The sequence below is a fragment of the Notolepis coatsorum genome (genome assembly GCF_963971535.1).
Source record: "Notolepis coatsorum genome assembly, chromosome: 3".
NCBI classification, from domain to species: Eukaryota; Metazoa; Chordata; class Actinopteri; order Aulopiformes; family Paralepididae; genus Notolepis; species Notolepis coatsorum.
In genome coordinates this window covers 131,259,766-131,286,178 of record NC_140167.1, presented here as the reverse complement: position 1 = coordinate 131,286,178, position 26,413 = coordinate 131,259,766, and the positions used below count along the sequence as shown (strand labels likewise).

Genomic DNA, 26,413 nt, shown 5'->3' with positions numbered 1-26,413 from the left:
TTTTCAATGTAATGTAAATTATAAAACAGTAACCTCACAAAGATACTAATTTAAAAGTGCACTATGCAGTTTCGGATTTGTTTACATTTGCATAACTTGCAATTAGTGTACAAAACTAATTTATTACACACATAATCCTTAGAATGATTGTATCATTCATAAGCACCTTATCAAACCAAAACATAATTTTGAGGCATCAAAATAGTTTAAAATTATTTTCTTTCTCTCTCTGTATAGCTGCATACTTCAATCAATTCGGTCAACTTTGCCATCAAACTCTCGCCTCACACAGCTTTATTTGTAATGTTTTTCTGTGTCCATGTGAGCTTTGAGATCGCCACCACCTTTATTAGACACAGAAACATATGGTCAAGCTTAGCACGCGTTGTACTCCGCTTCCAATTAGTCTCGACTGGGACGGTAAATTGGGAATTTTCTCTGCAGTTCATCTGTAATGTACATTTTAGCTTTGGCATTGTGAGCAGAATCAATGCTGGTCGGATCTGTCCGCTTCCTCCTCTGTTGTGTGTGTGAGCGCAGTAGCGACGCCCACAAAGCACTGAAAGCGGGCTTCTCTGGATAATGTCACACGCAACAGGGTGCCGTAGTATTCAGTGCAACGCGCCAGTAAATTTAACTACATGCATATTTTACACAAACGTTTCTGTGCGCCTATTGTAGGCTCTGTCCGATACGCTGGCGGTGTAGAGGGTGGTGTCACCAGTGAATGCCTGGAGAGGTCTCGATGCCACAGCCTCATTGACCTCACCAGGTCCCTTTTGGGGGTCCTGGCCCCTGCCTTGAGTGGCCTGGGGCTGGGACCTCCTTCGTGCCCCGCTGCTACAGCTTCGCCCGCAGGGTCGGGGTTTTGGAGTCCCGACCCCTCGGGACGCCTCGTGGGCAGCGTCGGGGTTTAACGACCCCGACCCCACAAGGTGTGGAAGCAGTAACACAGGCTTTTGTTTTCACGTACGTTCCCTAGTAGCATGCGGGGCGCTTGGTCAGGTAGTAGCGGGCCCTTCTGTTCCGCGTCTGCTCACCCTGTGCGTTTGTTGGGTGCTGTCCCCTCTTTCGCACAGTCGGTGTCCTGTTCCCCCCCCCACCCCTCACTAGGGGGGGTGGGGGGGCCCGGACCCTCCCCGGTGTCCGTAGGGGACCTCAGCGGGTGCATTTGTCGGGCTCTCGGCCCTGCTCCGCTCCTATGTCCCATAGAGCAGAGCGTGAGCTATCTATGAAATATAACGAAGGTTATCCTATAACCCTAGTTATATGAGTAGATAGCGAGCGCTCTGCTCCTCAATCACTGAGGACCCCTAATTATCTTCCGGATAACGGTCAAGGCTAGGGAAGAGCGGAAGTATGGTCACACCCCTCTCTTAAGTGCATGGGCGAGAGTGGGCGTGGCTGGACAGGTGCAGGTGCATTGGTAGCTAAATTCTTACGTAGCCCTATGCTAAAAGGGGATTCCCATAGAGCAGAGCGCTCGCTATCTACTCATATAACTAGGGTTAAAGGATAACCTTCGTTCTCATGTGTACACCACCACCTAGAGGCTCCTATTTCTTCTGTAAGGAAGTTACAGATCCCCCCGTCCCTCTTCCCACTAAATGGCAGTAATTGCAGAAAAGTCTGTGTTTCCAACCACCACTGTATCTCGAATGACGAATAACTAGAATTGATAGAAAACAGGTGAAGTAAGCCTCTAATGTAGCTGTGGGAACACGTTGGCTGTGTTGTGTAGATAGGGAGTGCTCACTCTAGCTTTAATCTCTTTGGGTAAAATATATCCCGGGTTGCTGATATTGGCCTGCTGGGCCCTGTTTGCTGCTGGGCAGTCACCTGACCTCTGATCCCACAATATAAAATGTGAAACAATATTGTAATAATGATAATAATAATAATAATATAGGAGATTTATACAGTGCCTTTCTATAAGACAAGTCGCTTTGTACTAAGGGGCGGGGCTATACTGGACAGTATATTTTCAACTTGATAACAAAAATAAACATTCTACATTTGATTTAGTGTCAGCTATTGATAATTAGCAAACACTGCCACAGGAAATAAACCTGAGTCCAAGCTGTTCCCTATATAGCAATGCAATTCTACTGAAAAGGTCTAAAAATAAATGTAACACAAACATTTATGAAAATACAAAAATACCGTCATCAAAATGTCATCAATGTCAATGTCATGGATGAAAAATCAACATTTATTCAGTGCCTGGGAGAAATGGTACAGCAGCACGTATCGTTATATAAAAAAAAATTGATAACAACAGGTTCAGTCAAAGCATCAGTAGCACTAGAGCCGAGTTAGTGTCTGAAATTCGTTATTTTCTGGATGAGATGCATCAGTTTCCCTCCCAAACACACCAGTCAGCAGTCACTATAACACAGATTAGTACTACGTTTGATGTATTTAGCCTACCCGCTGATGGCAATTATAATAAGGAAACATTTCTGGCAAAAGGATAAACATACCCCTCACTCAAATCACAAGGCTCAATGTCAGCTACACGGGATCTTGCAACTAGTATCTGGAATTATTTAAAGAGGCTATATCCAAAAACGTGGTGCAAAGGCACTGTAACTGCAAAAATGTATGTGTTGTGGCTAAACAAAACTGGAGGGAAATCATATTTGTAATCATTTACATATTTTAACATGATACATACAATAGCACCAGTTCATCATATAAGAGTGTTGTTACTTATTCTATAAAACAGACCTTTCTGGAACTGTAATCAAACAACATTTATTTACAAAATGTATTTTGAAAGGTATAAACCGTTCTGTGCTGCCTACAATGTGGATGAGGGCATTTTACCTTTTTTCTTTTCACTTATCCAAATCCAAAGTTCTTACATACCGGTAACTTCATTTAAAAATAAATATCTATTCTCTTCTTTAAATTTAAAAATATTCTTTAAAAGCTTGTTGTACCCCATAATAACCCACAATTCTTAAATGAAATTGAAGCAAATGTGGAAAATAATAAAGAATTTGCTAGAAAAAAAGAAAAATAAGAAAGCTGGATGAATATACCAAATTTGATAACAGTTGAAAAGTAAGAACATGGATAAAATCAAAGAAAACAAAGATATACAACAAAAAATAACAAAAAAACACAAACGACAAATCATACATTATCATATACAGACTTAAAAAATGGATACAATTTGAAAACGCAGTTAGCTTTCTCTTCTCTTGTTCAACCCCTTGGAGAAAATATGTGCCAATGCCCTGGAGAAAAGGAACAAACACCTTTCTGTTGGACCCGTCTCTTTGGCATTTATGGAAGGGAGGAGAAGACCACGGGAAGCGTCACTGTGGGGCGCAGGAGCCACAGACCCAGTTCGTTGGACGCTATAATGCTTTCAGAGCGGATGTTCAGGGGGTCAAATAAAAAAGGGAATGGTCAGTTGCCGGTTGAATTGCGTTTGACTAGAACAACAACAAAAAAGGGGTGTAGATTGGACAGTGTTTATCTTTTGGAGCTTGTGATGTAGCTGTTCTCGATGCAGAGAACTATAAAGGAATTAGAACAGCTACTGGAGGTTTGTTGTAAGAGCTGGCCGGCCTGCAGCGAGGACGCCAGACCGGTCACGGCGCGGTCGCCCGCCCGCCATGTCTCGCAGTAGTTGTCCGTCTGCCGGTGGCCCTTGTTGCTTGAGCCGTGCCAGACCATTTTCTCTGGCCTGAGGAGACACAAGGTACAGAGTACATGTGAACTGAGTGAATACATACTACTAATGAGCTCATTTCTATACATTCAGGTTTTTTTTGTGTGTGTGAAAATGTATGCTCGGGGGGGAAAACAACAACTCACCATGCACTGTCCCTGAGGATATCTCTACCATCGAAGGAGTAGATTGGTGCATTGTCTCTCATTCTTCCTCCGCTCTCACCGAAGAGAGACTCCCAGCTACTATACACCACTTGGTCCTGATAAGAAAATAATGCATCAAACCAGATACAGTACCATGAATCTCATTTTGACCTCTCGTTTTCTTCTGCAAAAAAGAAATACAATACATTTTAGCTTCATATATCATTCAGCAGACCTTAGTATCTGAACAAGTTTTAATTACAACAGAGGTAGAATCTGGCAATTGACCTATCTCAAGCCCCACCCTTTTTTCTTGATCCTTCAATCCCAACGTGTTGTTTGTCCGAGGGAAGCGACTGTCGTGATTGAAGGATCAAGTAAAGATGGTGGGGTAAAGTAAAATGGTAAATGGTGCATTTATATAGCATTTTTATCCAACGCAATGTAAATATTTACAATTTTGTTCCTCACATTCACTCAGACATTGACACACCGACGGCGGAGGCAACCATGCAAGGTGCTGACCTGCTCATCGGAAGCAATTTGGGGTTAAGTGTCTTGCTCAAGGACACTTCGACACGTTGCCCAGGAGAAGCGTGAATCGAACCGGTAACCTTCCGATTACCAAACGACTGCTCTAATTCCTGAGCTCACAACTTGAGGTCCATGTTGCAAGTTCCCCACCAGCAGCTAACTTGACTCACCTTGAGGTTCAGGATAGGGAGGCTGTCCCTGTCCGCCTTGCGGACGATGCTGTAGAGGTCTTGGAGCTTGGAGGACAGGTAGGCTCTGAAGGTGCCCCTCAGGCCCACTGCACGGGCTTGCTGGAAGCACAGGAAGTCTGCCCCGCGAATTCCTCGCATGTTACCAACTTGAGGCGAGTTCAGGGCAATGAGATGGAGCTGACACAAGATGATACAAGTTGTGTTAGGAAAACAGCCGTCCAACACCTTTTACACTGATATTTGTTTTAAGCTGTCTGCCGTATACAGCATGCAGGGTAAACTCTGCTAAATCATCCAAGTGACTTAAGGTCTTACTTGCATCTCATATCTTGGTGCAAACTAAGATTAATGAATGGAAATACAAAATAAATATGGGTTTACGCCTCATACACACTTGATTTTTCACTAGATGTTTCAATTATCATCTGAAAGTTGAAATCAGTATGAACATTTGCTTGCTGCTAACTGAGTTGAACACTTCATGAATATTTCCTGAAATAAAGGAGACTCACTGTGATCTTATATAGTTATAGTAGTTAGTTATAGTATAACTAAGTAAACCAAATCTGCAGATACATTTTATCTCTTTGAGACAAGTTTGTAATTGATTTTGTACAGTAAATGTGAGCATACGTGTGAATGTAGCCAATTCTATTTGGATAATAATTGTTTTCTGTACGTGCCTTCAAACATAACTAGGGATGCTCGATATTGGCTTTTTTACCGATACCGATATTCCGATATTGTCCAACTCTTAATTTCGATACCGATATCAACCGATACCGATATATGCAGGGTTTCCCCCCAAAAAAACTGAATAATTTCAGGTAATTAATAATTTCACTGGATGCATTCAAAAGGCTTTCTAAATGTAAGCATTATCTGTGCAAAATATGATAATTAAAAAAGTAAAAATTAACATTACATATCTCTTGTTGTTGAATTAAACCAACATGCATACTTTTGACAATAAATAAAATAAGAATTGGTTCTTACTTGCTTGCCTGGGTAAATAAAGGTTAAATAAATGTAAAAAAAAATAAAAATAAAATCCGATACCGATACTTTCCGATATCACATTTTACTGCCGATATCGGCCGATAATATCGGTCGGCCGATAATATCGGACATCCCTAAACATAACCCTTCATTACCTTTCCATAACCATGTCCTAGGTGGTTCAAAGTAAAATAAGGAAATGGTCTCAAAACCTTGTAAAGCAAGGCCTTGTGCTTCAAATATTCTGTAATACTCACTCCTGGTCCTGACGTGTGCACATGACCGACAGGTACAGGTGGGCTGGGGCGCCGCTGGGGCGTGACGGGATGTGAGGGATGGTACCGTCCATCTGTATGAGAGGGGTACCTCGGGTCTGGGAACCTGGGATCGTATTGCGGGGGGTATCTTGGGTCTGGACGGGTGGGTTCCCTCCTCGGTGGCTCTACAGGTTGGTGGGGCGGGGGCTCAAGGGGGCGCGTGGCGGGACCACCTTGGGAGTAGTGCTCTGCTCCGTTGTTGTTGGACTGGTCGTGGGACTGGGGGTAAAGCACGACAGGAGGGGGCTCGACTGCTGCCACCTCGTTGTCCTTTAAGTGGAACATAACAAGAAGAACAAATTAATTACTTTCATTTCAAAGACAGTATTTCATTCAAATAATTTCTGAGTGTAAATAGTTGTCTATCCAGAGAGATAAGAGTGTCCGAAGGATCCATTCCTGGACCACTAATGTTCCTTGTCTACATCAATGACCCTGCTGCTCTATCTGAAAACCTACCTCTAATGCTTGGCAATAGGAATTTAACAGACCAAAACTAAAGTTTGCATTTCTGAAGCAAATTATGTCTTGAAAAGGTTCTCCAAGAGGTTTCACAGTTCAAACTATTTCTCTGTTTATTTTAATTTTTGGCCTTTATTTTTTTTATCGTAATTTATTTGTTTGCATTATTTTGTAGTTTTAACATGCATTTTGATTAACTCCTGTTCTATAATCTTCAGTGAGATTCTTTTAAACCTGTGTCATTTGCCATATCTGTAAAGTGCATCCATGTTGTGTGTGAGTGAGTGAGTGTGTGTGTGTGTGTGTGTGTGTGTGTGTGTGTGTGTGTGTGTGTGTGTGTGTGTGTGTGTGTGTGTGTGAGAGAGATAAATTATAAATAAACAAAAGTAAGGACTTGCCATTCATCACACAAATTGCTGCACAATACGTTTAGACTAATTAATACTTCTAGTAATCCAACTTACCAGATCTCTGTAGAAGGGATTGTACTCTCCAAGCTGAAGAACAACAATCACATTTAGAAAGATTAATACTATAAAATAAAAAAAGTGTCTATAAAATGTAACAAAGTGTACATAATTTTTTAAAGCCGAAGTGGTCATTTCATGGGTGCAGGTGATCGTACCACAATTTGTCGCAGTCCATCACGGACTCTAAGATAGAGATCTGACTTGTCCAATATGTAAATAAGACTGCCCTCTGCTTGGCGCCTGGCAGTAGCAACCATAATGTCATATGACCTCAGCACTGTCACCTGGGGAAGACAAATACATCATTCATCAAGAACATGTATATCTGACAACTAAAGAAGCAGCACATCTCAACGGTGAAGGATGAACCATTGATTCATATACTGTATCTTAACCCTTTCACTACCACACTACAAAGGGTTAACACTTTCACTACCACTACAGACGGTTGTGGTAGTGAAAGGTTAACCTTCTATAGTGTGGTAGTGAAAGGTTAACTTTCTGTAGTGTGGTAGTGAAAGGGTTAACCTTCTGTAGTGTGGTAGTGAAAGCTTAACCTTCTGTAGTGTGGTAGTGACAGGTTAACCTTGTTCACGTTTGGCTGTGGGGCAGCCAATCAGAGTAGTCAATAACAAATTAGAAATTTGGTGTGTGCTCCATCCCCATGTTCCTGGTGAAGTAAAATATCAAACTAAAATATAATATCAGTAACATATCAGACTAAAATATAATATCAGTAAAATATCAGACTAAAATATAATATCAGTAAAATATCAGACTAAAATATAATATCAGTAAAATACCAGACTAAAATATAATATCAGTAAAATACCAGACTAAAATATAATATCAGTAAAATACAAGACTAAAATATAATATCAGTAAAATATCAGACTAAAATATAATATCAGTAAAATACCAGACTAAAATATAATATCAGTAAAATACCAGACTAAAATATAATATCAGTAAAATACCAGAAAAAAATTCCTAATACCACGGTATTCTTTTAGATATCTGAGGTTTGGATACTTCTGTGTCAAGCAAAATAAAGTGGACCTTGGAAATGTGAAAGTCCATGAAAGGTTTGTTTTAACACAGTGATGACAACCTACCCCAGATGAGTGACCAGGTACTCCTTGGGGGCCGGCGGGGCCTGGAGGTCCGGGCACACTGACGGCTGTATATGGAAGCAAGAGGTGGTACTGATGAAAATGATGAGCTGCATTTTGCGCAGTGCCCGTCACAAACACATGCACTGTATTACACAGCCAATGTAAAACCAAGAATATCAAGGTCAATGAAAGGAAGGAAAAGCCCTTGTACTAACGGTGGTTGGGTCTGTAGGCCCCTGGGAGCGATGGGGACCCTGGGGGCCCGGGTGGGCCAGGTTGGCCAGGGACTCCTTGACGCCCGTCGTAGCCGATCCCTGGGGCGCCTGGTGGTCCCTGAGGGCCAGGAGGGCCTATGAGGGAATCTCCCTTTGGACCCTGAGATACAAGAGGGGCAAAATGAAGATCACTGAATCAATGGATATTCTTCAAATGTAAAAGCAAACATGGGGAGAACATGCAAACTCCACACATAAATTAAACTACGCTAACTGATTCCCCTGCTCAGTGAATGCAGATGGTGATGATTATTCAATATCTTTGGCTAAGATAAGTGAGAAGGTGTGGACTGGAGGATGACCCAGATTATCTGTTATTAGTTGAGCACATTTCTTTCTGGCCAAATGTTCGTGGATTTGTGCAAACTTGGCTTTGCCTGAAATCCACAGCTGTTCCCTCCTTTCTCATCCTTCCTCCTGCCTTGTCAGCAGTAGGGGCGCGGAAGTGGGAACCATAGCTGCTGCGTGTCACACCGGAAAACAACAGGGAACCGCCCTGTAGGACAGATATGGGTGTTGAGAAGGTGGTAGACTAATAGATAACGATAGCGCCATGGGCTGTATGACACTCACAACGTCTACACAGCCTAAAAGGGTGTGGCCATGGGAGGGGCTTGCAGGAAAATATAGAGAACCGGAAATGACAGTATGGAATGAGCTGCAAGTCCAAGGCCATAGTATAATGAGCTTCCGGGGAAACACAAGGGAAAGTTTGTGTACAGAGGACTCCTGGTTTGGTTTTCTGCTTTCAGAGTCCGGAGACGACCGATAGCGAGCGGGGGAGACCGTCGACAGCGAGCAGTGGAGACGACCAATGGGGCAGAGTCCAGCAATCATAGGTGGTAGTGCTCCGAGAAGGACGAGGCAGACACCGGGGAACCACCTGCGGAGACGCTGTTTCGAGGCGTTTGAAACAGAGATCATGGGCGGGTTTATTGTTGAATCATGAACAAACAGGGACTTCCTTCCAGAGTCAATCAAGAGATCAAGAGAGACAAGACGACAGCGTGAAGTCCTGTGTGTTCATTGATAATCATTTACAGGAGTATGAGATATATTGGAAACCTAATTGAGGATTTATATATATATATATATATATATATATATATATATATATATATATATATATATATATATATATATATATATATATATATATATATAATATATATAAGGTATATAGGGGGGAAAGTTATGACAATTTCCGGTAGTATGTTAATATAGTCCTTTCGGGACAGATAAACCATTTCTCCACCAGGATCCAGGGAGGAGGGGGAGGTGAGTTTATCTCGGAACCACAAAGAAGGGAGGGTTTTCTATCTAAAGAGACAATTCCCATAGGGGAAACCACATTGTAAGATGGACATTGCAATGGGGGGGTAAAGACAACAAGATAGGACAAGATAGAATTATTGGGAGCAGACAAAGGAGCCTTAATCTATTATGAGTAGTGGGATGTTGTTGGTTTGGGTGGTCTGTTGCGGTTTCCTTTGTGCACGAAGGGAAGCGCAAACGGACATCAAACAGCAAGATCACTAGGTTTGACCATTTGCCGTCTTCATTTCTTGTGCACGAGAGGTGATGTGGTATGCGTCCAAACAACAGCCTAATTAATTGAAAAACCAATTGATTCTGAAGGTTGATTGAAAAATCAAAGGGAGGAATGAAGGATGTCTATGTTTTTCAATGTGTATATAATGTAGGGCTGTCCCCGACTAAGGATTTGGATGGTCGACTAGGATTGGCCAAAATTTGATGTTAGTCGACTATTGGTCGACTTAAAAAAAAATATATATATATATATATATATATATAATATTTAAAAAAAATTTAATTTAAATTTTTTATTAAATTTTTTATCATTCCATTTGGGCTGTGGGGGGTGCTTAATGTCTGAAGGAGTCGACTGAAGGCTTCTTGTCCTCTGCAAAAGCATGCAATTGGTCCACTGATGGATACATCTTGATATTTGTCTAGTGTGTTCATTAGATGGGTGAAATCCTCTTTCAGTGCCTCTGTGCCTGTTTTCGTAGGCAGTTAGCCTCTGGTATGCGTGTCATTAGTGTTAGCCACGCTTCTAGGCCTCTTTTCTTTTGGAAAGAATGATACATTTTATTTTTTTAAAGTTTAATTTTTTTTATTATTATTATTTTTTATTATTATATTCGACTAAGAGGTTGGCCAGTCGACTATGGCTCCTTTCGACCGATTAGTCGACTAATCGATTAATAGGGGTCAGCTCTAATATAATGTATATATATCGGTGGGTGACAGCATTTACTCAGACGGATCTATAGATCTTAAAAGTAGCTGGCAGTCAGAGAGTGTGTGTCTCCAGTCGGACTGCAGATGAGGGCCTGTTATCAGCTGAGCTCTCAAGCCCAAAGATAACCAGCCAAGGTAATTGTCTACAGCAGCGCTGGCGTCACATAGAGGTGTAACCACAGAGGGGGGATAATATCAATATTGCCGTTGCTATAGTGATCTGGGTCAAATAGCTGTGGTCAAAGACAGCGCGTCACATAGTAACGAGGAGAGGGGGCGGGCCTGTTGTTAGGGGGAAGAAGGTATGATGTGAGTTTCTTCCGGGTAAGGTTCGATCTAGACACGAAGCTGACGCAAGCAGACGTGGATCAGAGACTTTCATCCTTCCCCACCCTCGCTGGGTGGGGGAAGGGAATATGACACATCATCATTAGCTTCGGCTAACAAGAAAATGGTGGTTGGCTACGACAAGGCCCAGAACCATCAGACTAATGAGAGAATGAGAGGAGAGACGGTGGAGACGAATGAATTAGGACTTTTCAAGGACAATACAGAAGGGGTTACATCTGATTACGAGGCTTTGTTTATGGAATAAACATCGTTTTTCCAAGAAAGGTATCACGTGGCCAGTGTCAAATTCTTATGATTACGGATTGCATATAAGGGGGATGACATCGATGTACAGCCAGTAGGAGAAGGTCGACTTCGGAGAGAGAGATAAACACAACGCAGAAACTACACAAACACAGAGGAAGAGGTGATACTGGCTGATTATGGTCGAAATCTAACAGCAGTGATTCAAGGACACAAGGGCCGGGCTCCCATCTAAATGTCTTTATTGCCCCAACAGCTAACGTTAGCTCCCCCATCCTCCTCTTCATCAAACAGGTGAGTGCCCCCGTGTCAACGTTCATCCATGATATGTTCAAACATGTCTTGCCATCTTGTTGAAATCCTGGCTGTGACTGGTGAGCTTGCTAGCAATGGTGCTGCTACATGTAACTAGCTAAATGATTTCTATCATCCTGTAATGTAGTGTGCTAGCTGGCTTAGCCCCCCTAGTCATGTCAGATAAGTTAGTGAGCTAACTTCGGTTTGAACCCATTTTCTGTGAATGGTTTCAGGAAAGAATGAACATCAACGGAAGTGGGACAAGAGCGCTGACCACATTTTACAGTGGTTTTGAAGAACTGTCAGTGATTTAAAAAGGGACTGCCATGGTTACAAAATATAGCGATTCTTCATGCAGAACATCATAATGATTTTCTCTGTTATATCCACAGCCTTATTTAAAGATAACCCTTTAACCTCTTAAGCCCTAGCCCTATTTTCTGAAAATCCACCTAAAAATACATACCTAAGTAAATGGAAGATTGCTCCACTTCTACAAGGTCAATTTGCACGTTCCTGGTATGTGGGGACATCTATGGATCTCAGGGAATGTGTTCCCAGTGTCAGAAATATTGTTTCTGTTACTAGGCTTGAGTAAATTGTGATGAAACAAAGGAGAATATAAATTATGATTTTTCTTTGCGTCTTTGACGGTGAATAACACCATGCTAAAAATGACCAGACTGCCACTAAGCTGGTTCAGCACCTTCTTGAGATCATGTGTACAAAAAATCGAAGCAAATGAATAAAGGGAAGATGATTAAACAGAAGGTTTTGTAGATACAGTACTGAATTCTGCAATCCGGACACATGCAATTTGAAACATTATTATAGAATATAGAATATCAGGCTTATAAATGACCTTAAGTCGCACATCTATGGATCTGGCCAAATCTTCGCTTTCCAATGGCAGAGTTCAATTTGGATTTAGTATCACCAGGCGTGCAGCAAGAACCGTGAATGAAATCTAATGTAAATACAGTTACTTTATTATTATTGAAACTGGTCCGCCATTTTTTATCAGATTGCAACGCGGATTTTTGATAAACGTTCACAGAAAGGTAGATAAACTAATTGCATTCTAATTTATGCCAATAAGAAAAAGTTCTTCCACAAGTGATTTGATTTACATGAGCTGGCTTGAGCTGGGTAGTGTCGTTTTTTTTCTCGAAATTCCAACGCTCATTGAAAGCCCTGTCTGTCCTTCATCGTAATGACTACAAACTAAATGGCAGCTCACATTTATTTCCATTGATATTCTCTCCTCTGCATTTCCTAAACTGATATTTCACTAATTTGAAAATATACACTATGCCTGCTGTTTTGACAGGATTAGGGTCTTTACTCTTGGCTACATTTGAAGGGAAAAAAAACGCAACATTAATCCATACAGTCTGGAGAGATGGATTTATGGATTTATGGCTTGGGTCCGGTACCGGACCCATCAGGCTTAACCTGTTCCACCCATCAGGGTCGGTACCGACCCCTAAATGACATTATGATCATAGATCCATATTTTTCAGAGTGATGCAAAAAATTTGCGATTTTAAAATCAAACGTTTTCAAGAATTAACATCACTAACATGTCACAAAAGCATGTAGAATGTATATTATCATCAATACGTTAGTTTAGCAATAGGTTAAATGTGTTAAAAGATAGTTTTAAGTTTTCGATTTTTGATAGTCCATTCCAAGCTTGAAACGAAAATGGAAATTTTGAACCATGGGAATTGTAGTCTTTTTGCGGCCATTTCGTAGAGGACATGCATACTGTAGCTGTCGACCAGCGTTGGAATTTTTCCGAACTACACTTCCTGGCAAGTTCTATGGGGGTTCAAAGTTCAGAGTTGAATTATGAATGATGTCAATAACTGTTATTATTCGCGATAATAAGCCACAAAAGGTAACGTTTTTGACAAATATTGAAACGCAGTTAGTTTCTCCTCCCTATTGTTAGCATGTAGGAACAATTAGATCTGAAATTAGTTTAAAAACGGTTGCACTGTGGGGAAAATAAAAAAGTACACTAGATTACAGTAGATATCATTATCTGTTCTTATGCACACCTGGTGATACTAAATCCAAATTGAACTCGGGCATTTAAAAGATACTATATGTGTATATTATAGCCAATTCGCACATATATATATATATATATATATATATATATATATATATATATATATATATATATATATATATATATATATATATATATATATATATATATATATATATATATATAAATGTGCGAATTGGCTATAATAAGGTAATGTATAAGCATCTATTATATATTATATAATAATATTTCAAATTGCATTGGTCCGGATGGGAGAATTCAGTACTGTATCTACAGAACCTTCGGTTTTATCATCTTCCCTTTATTAATTTCCTTAGATTATTTTTTACACATGATCTCAAGAGGGTACTGAACGAGGTCAGTGGCAGTTTTTTTAAGTTTGGTAATTATTATCATGGTGTTATTCACTGTCAAAGATGCAAAGAAAAATCATAATTCATATTCTCCTTTGTTTCATCACAATTTAAGCAAGCCTAGTAATAGACACAATATTTCTGACACTGCGAATACATTCCCTGAGGTCCATAGATGTACCTAGATACCAAGAATATGCAAATAGCCCTTGTAGAAGTGGAGCAATATTCCATTTACCTAGGTATATATTTTATGCGGATTTTCACATCGTGTGGAACAGGTTAAGAGGTTAAGATATTGCAAAATCACTACGTTATTCTTACCTGCAGGCCTGGAATACCGGGAGCTCCTGGTGTCCCTTGCACTCCTCCTCCAAATCGGGGGTCATAATATCCACCACTGGGCTCTCCCTTCTCTCCCTTCACACCTGAATCTCCACGCTGTCCCTTCATTTCATTCTAAATAAAAACAGGCAGGTTTTAACCACCACAATAACTGAGCATGTATGTACAGAATTTGGATAAGAAACCTCATTGCAGCGCTGAAATGTTCAACTTTCGGCTAAAGTAAAGATGCAAACCTGATTAAAAATATGAACCTGTGAACATTGTATAATTGCATGGAAGGATTGAAAATGTTCACAATTTGGAAATACATGTTTTTTTTAGCAGTGGTGTGAAATATATTACATTACTTATATTACCAGTAGCATTATAACATGGTACCTACCAACTGTACATATTTTCCATTTCAAAAGTCCATACTTTTTCCAGACCCTAATTTATTGGCTGAATTTGAAGATTTTTGTTGGTGTTCAGTATTAATTATATTAATATTTAGCAAAGCAACATGATTGTCAGCCAGGCCACATCACGGTATATCTGGAGTGTCTTCATCACAACAAAACATATCACAATATGTCAAATGACAGTGAGTCTACAACTCAAAATGCGTAGTCATGTGTATATCGCAACATGACAGTTGGAAATCTACATGTTAATTTTCCATACTTTCCAGACATGCATAGGTCTAAGATCACTTTTCAGGAGGACGGTGTCAACGGTAAAATTCTTACCTTGAATGTGTAAATGTCAAAGTTAGAGGCTGTTCCTGCAAAATGACAAAAATGTTTTAAGTTTGGTTTGTGTTGGAAAAAAAATATATATATTTTATTATTTTTCATAAACAGAACACACATATATCCACAAAATACCAAAATCAAGAAAACAGACATCCAAACAAAACACATATACAACCCCCCCCCCCCCCCCACAGACAACAAAAGCATATAAACAAAACCAAGAAAAGTCCTTGTCCCACCACTGTCCAATTCACCATCCCAGTCATCACATTCTTAAATGATTTCCCCCCCCCCCACTCATCCCCCTGCCCTTCCAGCCATCCCTCAAGTCCTTTTAAAGCAATCACACGTTTATCTTGTAGTAGACATACATCAATTAGTTTGCCTTTCTTTATATTCACAATAAAATCTTTAGTGTAATCATACTGCCCTTCTTGAAGAGTGGCACAACCCTAGCATGTTGCCATTCCTTCCAAACACATGTTTGATGCGTTAAGGCGCTCCCATAGTCCAGCAGACTGTACACAGAGCAGACCCCGCGGAGGTCCGCGCGGACTCTTTGAGCCTTCATAGTCGAGCGGACCTCCGCGGACCAATTTCCTACATGTCACGCGGCAGTTTACACAATTGTCCCCACGCTGTTCAACTTCTGTCATGTCGTCGTCATCCGATGTCAAAATAAAGAGTATGTTATCTCCGTTTCCAATATTTCGATAATAAAACGGGGAGTTTTACGCACTTGAATAACAGTATATAGGCAGCGAGATGCAATGTACCGTATAGGCTTGAGGTGGACAGCGCGTGGTGCTGAAAAGACACGCATTGCATGAAATAAAAGCACCAGTTTTATTTCAAAATATTGGAAACGGAGATAACATTCTATGTTATCTCCGTTTCCAATATTTCGAAATAAAACTGGCAATTTTACACACTTCATTTAGAAAAGCCATTCAAACATCTCTCTTGGCACAGAGCGAGTGTTCAGAGTAAAATGCAGATCGGCGTCACATTAAATGCAGTTCGATGTCAACCAAAACGCCGAGCAGCGTTTTGTGTGACACCAAGTCAGCGGCGCGGATGTCCGCGCGTCAGAAAATAGGAGCTTCCCACCTGTGGGTCTGCTGTCCGCTGAGATCAAAGCTCAAGAGTCCGCGCGGACCTCCGCGGAGTCTGCTCTGTGTACAGTCTGCTGGACTATGGGAGCGCCTTTACATAGGGAGATATCTGCTCAGCTGCATCCTTTAAAGATTCTGGAATGTTATTAGCCTGACACGTTAGACCCATGGAACGTACACAAGCTAGCTCCATAGGGTCTGAAAGTGGCGCATTAAGAAATAAAAATAGCTTGCAGATGAAAATGGCCCTTTGATTAACCATGGTGATGTGATGGTGTCCTGTCTTTCGTGTCAGGGGGAATTCCTGGCGCTGTGATCACATTAAAAAGTGTGGAAAAAGGCTATTTGTGCCCCTCTCACAACAGCAACAAGGCACAGCACGCACATGAAGGCTATTCTAAACTTTAATATAATAAACGCTGTCTGACGACAGTGGCTCGAGAGATAGAGCGGTCATCCGGTAATCAGAAGGTTCCTGGTTCGATTCCGGCTCCTCCCAGCAGCGTGTCAAAGCAAGACACTATTAACCCCTAACTGCTTCCGATGAGCAGGATGGCACCTTGCATGGTTGCCTCCGCCGTTGGTGTGTGAATGCGGTCCATTTACCATCTACCATTGCACAATGACAGCCTGTTGCCTTGGTAACATATGGAGAAATGGAGAAACCGTATTTTTCCTGTACTTTAATGTAATCACAGCGCCAGGAATTCATTGCGGCATGAGAGACAAGACACCATCACATCACCATGGTAAGTCAAATTGACTTCATATTCACGACCAGCTATTTGTTTATTTCTCAATGTCCCGCTTTCAGCCCAATGGAACGTTAGCTTGCGTACGTTCCATGGGTCTCACATGTCAGGCTACAATGTTATCTGAGCCAGTGGCTTTGGAATTTTTGGGGTCTGATAATTCCTTTAAGACTTTGGCTTGTGGAACTTTTGATAAACTAAATTAATTGGACTGGATGTCTTTGGATGCACAGAATGAATGCACTTGATTCTCATCAAATCTTCCTGAGTGGGCAGACAGTTTTCCAACCAGTCTTGAAGCAATGGAAGTAAAAGCCACCTATGATTTGTCAACAATTATTTTGTTGTTTATCTCCAACCCAATACTCTCAACTTTAGTTTTTATTTTATTACTGGCTTGATTAAGAGACTGCTTGTTTGGGGTTATTCTTGTTCTCATTTAGTTTTTCCTGAAAAAAAATCTCCTTGGCTATAATTAATATTAGAATGTGATGATTCATACAGGGTTCTGTTATTATTATAATTTACTTTCGATCACACTTAAACATTTGATCAACATCTTTATAGGATAAAAGGGGCTCCCAATTGACTTTGTTAAGCATCTAATATTTACTTTGAGTAGTTTCTTTTAACAAAGAAATTGCTAATACCATGATTGATTATACTACTGTGAGATACATTTCCTTTATCAGAACACAAGTAATTCATAATGGAATTCAATCCCATACTATAAAGGATATGGATTTAAATGTGACATTTGTATTGTATGTATATTTTATTGTGACTTTGGTATTTACCTGGTACCCCTGGAAGTCCATGGTCACCATGGTCACCTTTCTCACCCTTTGTGGCTATAAAAATAAATGCAAAAACATTTTATGTATAATTTAGAATTAAATATCGTCTATCGTCTATATGCAACTTGTACATTAACACACTACAAAATGGTTTAGCAGCTCAGAGTTTCACTTTTTAGATGGTGGCATCACTCACCACCACTCCTGTGTTTTATCAATAAGGTATAGTAAGCGGTAATAGAGTCGACATCTCTATAATAGAGGGTCTATCCTCTTTTAAAGCCATATGGGTGGATAAAACTGAAGCTAAGATAGAACCATGTATCTCTCCACAGAGTGTTTAAACCCTTTTAAATCTCCCTTATTTGACTGGTAGGTTTCAAAATGTTTAATCCTTCTCCTTTTGAGAAGTCCCATCCCAGCACATTTATGCATTGATGTTAGGTGGATGTGGCCATACCTGGATAATTCCTTGAGGCGTCGTCATAGCGCTATAAATTAACGAGAAAATCAATCACTCAAAAGATTACCAGAACAACATCAAAAAGCATTTTTATACATACATTATCAAATGGCTTCTCATTAGCTGTCGGCTAGACACTGGTATTGGAGGCCATTCATTGATGTGGATATTGAAAAGTTTGAATAGTTATATCTTCAACTACTTCAACTACAATATGGATTTGCTTCATGATATTTTTCATCCAAATAAATGAGTTATTTATTGGATGATTCTGAAAAATAAAGTCACAAAAATGCCTGTGAACATATTTGAACATCTTTCTGAAAGTAAAATATAGAAATTGTAGTAACCTAGTAAATCTACATTGTGTAAATCTAGCTGCCCAAATAAATTCACACTTTATTAAACAGACTTGATCCAAATAATTCCAACAATATGTCCCTTTATGGTGCTGAGTACTCACGTTGAAGCGGTCTATGGGAATAGCAGGTCCAGGGGGACCTGGTGGTCCTGGTGGGCCAGCAGGTCCCTGGTGACAACAAAGTAATGAACTCAGTCATTGTTTAACACAAGTCTGTATAGTTTATGTGGATACAACAGACGAGTACAATCAACTTTATTATCCTACTGTGGAGACCTCTGTTTGTAGACAGAAAAATATTTATTTATATTTATGTGCATGTAAACACAGTGAATCTACGGTACACCAACCCAGTCTGACATTCTTGGTTCATAAATGCATGAATAACTATGGTCAAGTACACAAATTCCATTCTATACCAAGAGGCCTGTCGAGTTTAAGGCTTTATTAACACTTTAACTGCCACACACGAGATATCTCGGGTTTATTTTTATGTGGTTGAAAGCCACTCACGAGATTTCTCGGATTTTTTGTTTTTTTAGCGATCTGAAATCATATTGCATCACGCGAGCCTACCCGAGTATACACGAGCACCGCCGGAGATCATATGTGGAAAAAAGCGCCGCCTATCGTCTCCCAGATGACATCAGGGATTTTGGAATGGACTCAATGAAAATGGATGGGGGAAAAAATCCGGTACTCCACATTTTCCAGTCCACTGATCCAGCCGGGGTTACCACAGTTCATTCTGGAGCCTCTGAGCCCCGCTGATCATGGAGTTCTACTGTATAGCGTTGGATCTATACACTTATCGATTTTTCCGAATGGTGATCAGGAATTGGAATATACCAGTTGGATACCATCTGATGTCAGGTAAGGACTCTATGTTATCAGTGTTAGGATAATCAGACTAATTTTGATGAAGTTATAAGCTGTTTTGTGAAATGGGCTCTTTCGGTTTCACTGTAAAAGTCCAAGAGGAAATCAACGCGGCGATTATCCGTGCGCGGCCCGAATGTGCTTGCGTGCACGTATAATATTGATCATCTAGCGTTTATTTGAAAACGATTCATAAAAAGGCAGACGAATATCAACGTTGTGGAATATTTCAGTAAAAGACGATTTTCATAGAATGGTCCAGAATGGGCTGTTTTTTATCTCAAAACGGGTGCTTTTCTAAATGCTCTGAAATGGAAATGACGCGATAAAAAACCAATCTGCCTTGACAGCACTGACTGGAAAATAGTCTTTGATAATGCGATGGGCAGAATAGACACATAAAACAAAGCGGGGCTCACAACTCATTAGTAGTTCCAAGGTGTTTAATTGACAAAAAGGCAGATGCAACGTTTCGACCCTTCTGGTCTTCTTCAAGCATGAAGACAACACAACACTGACATCTTTTTATACAGGAAGTGAACTAAATTGAATATCAGCCCCACCTGGTGATCAGGGGCGGTCCCAAGATTTGCATGATACATTCTATACATGATTAAGTAACAATTTCTTTTCATTTGACATTTTTTAGAAGATTAGAGAAATAGCTTTGTTAAACACAACATTAAGACATAATTTACAGATAGGCAGCAGTGTTAGTCACTGAAAACAAAAATGAAAAAAACACAAACAAAAAACAAAAACAAAGTCCATTGACTGTCTCCCTCTATAAGTTAAATTTACAAATAAGGTCTAATGTCAAAGTCCTCATTGAGTCCTGTTGGTGCCATCGTTTTAAGATAATGGATCCACCATACTTCTCTCCTCATTAGGAGATTATCTATATCTCCCCCTCGTCTTGGAAGATGCACTCTCTCTATTCCAAGGTATCTTAGTGATGAGACATTGTGGTGTGCCTTTTTAAAATGTAAAGCTACTGGGCTTTTTTCATCCCCATTCCGTATCGTACTCCTGTGTTCAGCAATACGTGTTTTTAAAGCACGTGTTGTCTTACCGACATACGCCTTACCACATGGGCACTTAAGCATATAGATTACATTGGTAGTTGTACATGTTATTTTGCCTCTTATTTTTATCTCTTTCCCAGTTGTTGGGTGATAGAAAACAGTGCATTTTTCTGTGAAGTGACATTGAGCACATGAACCACAACGTCGGTTTCCATCTGGTAAGTCATCTAAAAAATTGTGTGTTTTCTTAGGAGGCAGGTCTGATTTAACCACAATGTCTCTGATGTTATGTGCTCTCCTGTAGACTAGTCTAGGCGGGGATCTGAAAAGATTTATCCAATGTTGGATCAGAACTGAGAAGATGCCAATGTTTTTTAATAGTATGTTTAAAAAGGTTGCCTAGAGGCGAGTATTGTGTAACACACTGTATAGGTTGTCCAGAGGTAGTTTTGTTTCTTGTAGATTGTAAGCAATCTTCTTGGGTTTTATGACCCACTTTCAAAGCTGCTTTTTCTACAATGTCTTGTGTGTACCCTCTGGTTTTAAACATCGTTTTTAAAGTATCTGTTTGTTCCTGAAAACATTCATCTGTACTACAGATTCTACGGATCCTGTAGAACTGGCTGATAGGTAAACTGTTTTTAGCGGAGTATGATGAAATGAATCACTTCTCAACAGAGAATTTCTGTAACAAGGTTTTCTGTATACATCCGTTTGGAATGTACCATTGTCTTTTTTGATTATAATATCTAAGAAATTCACTTGGTGTTGGTCATACTCCATAGTAAACTTTAGATGTTCATTTTTGGCATTGAGGAAATTAAAGAATTGTATCAGTGTCATTTCATCCCCTGTCCACAGTATGCAAATATCATCTATATATCTTTTCCACATCTTAATGTATGGTAAAAACACATTATCTGAGGAATTGAATACATACCGTAATTCCTCTAATAGTAACCCCGGCTTGTATTTGTTTCAACTGTAGCGGGTACCAGGCTTGTATTAGGAGGAGGCCTGTATAAGAGGGAGGCCTAAATTTCAAATTTTCAAACGGATCATAATGAATAAATCAACATTTTGTGTCAGTTTGAACCCAGTAAAATGTACTGGGTTCATTTATTGAAACCAAGTACTGTATGAAATAGTAAACAGTGCAATTACAGGTGGTCACTGGTCATTTCAACGTTTTCAAAGTGAAATCAAGTAACTAGCTCAGTATGCAGCTCAGTATATTAGTAACCCGGCTTGTATTAGGAGGCCGGCTTATAATTGCTTAGCTCAAGAGCGCACCCGGCCGTTAATAGAGACCCGGTTTGTATTTGAGACCCGGTTACTATTAGAGGAATTACGGTAATTCTGCTCAAAAAGACCCATATAAATATTGGCTATGGACGGGCTGGCTTTGCTTCCCATACTCACGCCCTTGATTTGTAGATAGTTCTCATCTTGGAACATGAAGTAGTTATGCGTGAGTAGAGTCTCAGTCAGTTCTATAAGAACGTGTGTTTCTGGTGTTGAATCCGGTGGACGTTGATTCAGGAACAGTGTCAGAGCTTCTAGAGCCCCTGTATGGGGTACTGAAGTGTACAAGGATTCGATGTCCAAACAGGCCATGTAGGTCACAGTGGTCGGATCCTGGACGGACTTCAAAGTCTTAAGTAGGTCTGTTGAATCCTGTGTGAAGGATGGGAGAGATTTCACAATTGGTTGTAGGAAGAAGTCCACATAGGAAGAGATGTTTTCAGTGAGAGATCCAATTGCTGCCACTATTGGTCTACCTTTAGGTTGAACAGGATCTTTATGCACTTTTGGCAGGCAATAGAACACTGGAGTCTTTGGATGATCTATCTTCAGAAAGGCATATTCTTTTTTGGTCAAGAGGTCATTGTCCAACCAATTCTTTAATTGATGATGAATCTCATTTTTGAAAATAGCTGTTGGATTTCCAGAAAGTTTTCTGTAATTCTTAGCATCTCCTAACTGACGGTGCACTTCCTTCTCATAATCACTCCTATTTTGAACAACAATAGCCCCTCCTTTGTCTGCATTTTTCACAATCAAAGTAGTATCTTTAGAAAGTTTGTTTAATGCTTCCCTTTCTTCCTTTGATAGGTTGTTGTACACCTTATATTCTTTTCTGTTCTTAAGAGTATTTCTGACGTCTTGTTCTACCAATCTGCAATAGGTGCAATAGGTGACAACCTATTGCAGATTGGTAGAACAAGACGTCAGAAATACTCTTAAGAACAGAAAAGAATATAAGGTGTACAACAACCTATCAAAGGAAGAAAGGGAAGCATTAAACAAACTTTCTAAAGATACTACTTTGATTGTGAAAAATGCAGACAAAGGAGGGGCTATTGTTGTTCAAAATAGGAGTGATTATGAGAAGGACGTGCACCGTCAGTTAGGAGATGCTAAGAATTACAGAAAACTTTCTGGAAATCCAACAGCTATTTTCAAAAATGAGATTCATCATCAATTAAAGAATTGGTTGGACAATGACCTCTTGACCAAAAAAGAATATGCCTTTCTGAAGATAGATCATCCAAAGACTCCAGTGTTCTATTGCCTGCCAAAAGTGCATAAAGATCCTGTTCAACCTAAAGGTAGACCAATAGTGGCAGCAATTGGATCTCTCACTGAAAACATCTCTTCCTATGTGGACTTCTTCCTACAACCAATTGTGAAATCTCTCCCATCCTTCACACAGGATTCAACAGACCTACTTAAGACTTTGAAGTCCGTCCAGGATCCGACCACTGTGACCTACATGGCCTGTTTGGACATCGAATCCTTGTACACTTCAGTACCCCATACAGGGGCTCTAGAAGCTCTGACACTGTTCCTGAATCAACGTCCACCGGATTCAACACCAGAAACACACGTTCTTATAGAACTGACTGAGACTCTACTCACGCATAACTACTTCATGTTCCAAGATGAGAACTATCTACAAATCAAGGGCGTGAGTATGGGAAGCAAAGCCAGCCCGTCCATAGCCAATATTTATATGGGTCTTTTTGAGCAGAATTATGTATTCAATTCCTCAGAAAATGTGTTTTTACCATACATTAAGATGTGGAAAAGATATATAGATGATATTTGCATACTGTGGACAGGGGATGAAATGACACTGATACAATTCTTTAATTTCCTCAATGCCAAAAATGAACATCTAAAGTTTACTATGGAGTATGACCAACACCAAGTGAATTTCTTAGATATTATAATCAAAAAAGACAATGGTACATTCCAAACGGATGTATACAGTATACAGAAAACCTTGTTACAGAAATACTCTGTTGAGAAGTGATTCATTTCATCCTACTCCGCTAAAAAACAGTTTACCTATCAGCCAGTTCTACAGGATCCGTAGAATCTGTAGTACAGATGAATGTTTTCAGGAACAAACAGATACTTTTAAAACGATGTTTAAAACCAGAGGGTACACACAAGACATTGTAGAAAAAGCAGCTTTGAAAGTGGGTCATAAAACCCAAGAAGATTGCTTACAATCTACAAGAAACAAAACTACCTCTGGACAACCTATACAGTGTGTTACACAATACTCGCCTCTAGGCAACCTTTTTAAACATACTATTAAAAAACATTGGCATCTTCTCAGTTCTGATCCAACATTGGATAAATCTTTTCAGATCCCCGCCTAGACTAGTCTACAGGAGAGCACATAACATCAGAGACATTGTGGTTAAATCAGACCTGCCTCCTAAGAAAACACACCATTTTTTAGATGACTTACCAGATGGAAACCGACGTTGTGGTTCATGTGCTCAATGTCACTTCACAGAAAAATGCACTGTTTTCTATCACCCAACAACTGGGAAAGAGATAAAAATAAGAGGCAAAATAACATGTACAACTACCAATGTAATCTATATGCTTAAGTGCCCATGTGGTAAGGCGTATGTCGGTAAGACAACACGTGCTTTAAAAACACGTATTGCTGAACACAGGAGTACGATACGGAATGGGGATGAAAAAAGCCCAGTAGCTTTACATTTTAAAAAGGCACACCACAATGTCTCATCACTAAGGGCGTTTTCACACCTGTAGTTCGTTTGCTTTGTTCCGATTCAGGGAGACACAGGGACTATTATGATACAATTGTTGCACTTGTCTTTTAGTTCGTTTGTGTTCACACGGCTGTGTTAACAGCGCACCAAAACAAACGCCCGCGCGAGCAAACTGTCACTCATTGGTCAGATTTTGGGGGGTGTCCCCCCCCCCCAACCCTGAGAGAGAGAGAGAGAGAGAGAGAGAGAGAGAGAGAGAGAGAGAGAGAGAGAGAGAGAGAGAGAGAGAGAGAGTCCCGCACGGTGCTGCTGCTGTCACTACAGAGACCCCGGCTCCTCTCTCCTGCGTGCGGCTGACTGATATCAACGACGCAGTGTACCTCATCGCTGCTCCACGTTGACCCATGACGTATTATTATTATTAATTGTGTCGGTTTGTTAAATCGATTGCATTCTCACAGCGTATGAGTCCGCTTCGGGTTCGGTTGGAACTGCACCGAGACCACCCTCTCCAGGTGGTCTCGGTCCGCTTGTTTTGTTCCGCAACAGAATGTAATTGCTGTGTTCACATATGCCCAACTGAACCGAAATAAGGGGTAAACGCTCCAGGTTCCGGAATAACAGCTCCAAACGAGCTAGGTGTGAAAACGCCCTAAAATACCTTGGAATAGAGAGAGTGCATCTTCCAAGACGAGGGGGAGATATAGATAATCTCCTAATGAGGAGAGAAGTATGGTGGATCCATTATCTTAAAACGATGGCACCAACAGGACTCAATGAGGACTTTGACATTAGACCTTATTTGTAAATTTTACTTATAGAGAGAGACAGTCAATGGACTTTGTTTTTGTTTTTTGTTTGTGTTTTTTTCATTTTTGTTTTCAGTGACTAACACTGCTGCCTATCTGTAAATGATGTCTTAATGTTGTGTTTAACATAGCTATTTCTCTAATCTTCTAAAAAATGTCAAATGAAAAGAAATTGTTACTTAATCATGTATAGAATGTATCATGCAAATCTTGGGACCGCCCCTGATCACCAGGTGGGGCTGATATTCAATTTAGTTCACTTCCTGTATAAAAAGATGTCAGTGTTGTGTTGTCTTCATGCTTGAAGAAGACCAGAAGGGTCGAAACGTTGCATCTGCCTTTTTGTCAATTAAACATCTTGGAACTACTAATGAGTTGCGAGCCCCGCTTTGTTTTATGTATTACTGTTTTTACAGTTTGGCTCAGCACCAACAAACGGAGGATGTGCGTTATTTATTTTTTCGGCAGATTAGACACATAGCCATAATTTAAAACATAGATTAGGCGATATTAACGTTAACATTGAAGTGGATGGTGGCATCAAGGGGGTAAAAAGGAAAACCCGGCGTGGCACTCAAAGTGTTAAGAGTTTGGATCAATTAGCGTTTATGTCTGTCTCTAGTCATCCATATATATTCTGCATAAGAAAGTAGAGAGATTACGCATCCTGCTGCATCCACAGTAATGTTCATATGTTGTTCAAGCTGCTACTTACTGGGTAGCTGTAGCCAGAGCCCGTGGTTGGATCTCCTTTCTCACCCTTGTATCCATTTACACCAGGGCGGCCCTGCAGAGGGAGATCATTTGGATAAATATTAATCTGTACTGATGAATAATTGTAATAAAACATTTACTGAGATGGTTAACCGTTATATCCATTAAACACCAAAATATCCATGTGCAAATATGTAACACGTTCATCCAGAATACATCGAAGACAGGGTTTGTACAACAACAACAACAACAACAATACTATTTGTTTATATTTGAGGAGTAACCAAAGTCCCTGATAGAAGATATATTTACAGTAGAGGTCTACTCCAGAAATCCATTACTAACGCCCATCCATGCTTTACTTTAACTAAATGCCCGGTGACCTAAGATTTGGCCGGATCACATCTGGCATGCATGTCTGAGATGTAGTTTGGTGCTGTAACATAAACTGTCAACTTTGTAAAGTTAAAGATCTTTTTTTTTATCCACTTTTTCTCCTTATTTTTAAATTTTTCTCCCATCCCAATTTCGCCTCGCCAATTCTCCCCTCCCCTGTCTCGAACGTTGCTAGACTATGCCTCCCACTGGTCTGC

The 26,413-nt window shown here is 40.2% G+C and overlaps 1 protein-coding gene across 1 annotated transcript in view; it reads right to left on the bottom strand.

Annotated features, from left to right (window-relative positions):
* Positions 1 to 2,191: 2,191 nt before the first annotated feature.
* Positions 2,192 to 26,413, bottom strand: part of LOC311226002 (collagen alpha-1(XVIII) chain-like) — a 107,125-nt gene continuing 82,903 nt past the window's right edge. Inside the window, exons 30-43 of the mRNA XM_084311384.1 lie at positions 25,822 to 25,893; positions 18,456 to 18,521; positions 17,990 to 18,020; positions 17,530 to 17,583; positions 14,860 to 14,894; positions 14,108 to 14,242; positions 8,135 to 8,294; positions 7,920 to 7,984; positions 6,960 to 7,088; positions 6,799 to 6,831; positions 5,813 to 6,142; positions 4,536 to 4,733; positions 3,832 to 3,947; positions 2,192 to 3,700 (exon numbers count right to left, since the gene is read on the bottom strand). Coding sequence (XP_084167510.1) covers positions 3,487 to 3,700; positions 3,832 to 3,947; positions 4,536 to 4,733; positions 5,813 to 6,142; positions 6,799 to 6,831; positions 6,960 to 7,088; positions 7,920 to 7,984; positions 8,135 to 8,294; positions 14,108 to 14,242; positions 14,860 to 14,894; positions 17,530 to 17,583; positions 17,990 to 18,020; positions 18,456 to 18,521; positions 25,822 to 25,893 — 1,638 coding nt within the window. The 3' untranslated portion in view covers positions 2,192 to 3,486. The remainder of the gene's footprint in view (positions 3,701 to 3,831; positions 3,948 to 4,535; positions 4,734 to 5,812; positions 6,143 to 6,798; positions 6,832 to 6,959; positions 7,089 to 7,919; positions 7,985 to 8,134; positions 8,295 to 14,107; positions 14,243 to 14,859; positions 14,895 to 17,529; positions 17,584 to 17,989; positions 18,021 to 18,455; positions 18,522 to 25,821; positions 25,894 to 26,413) is intronic.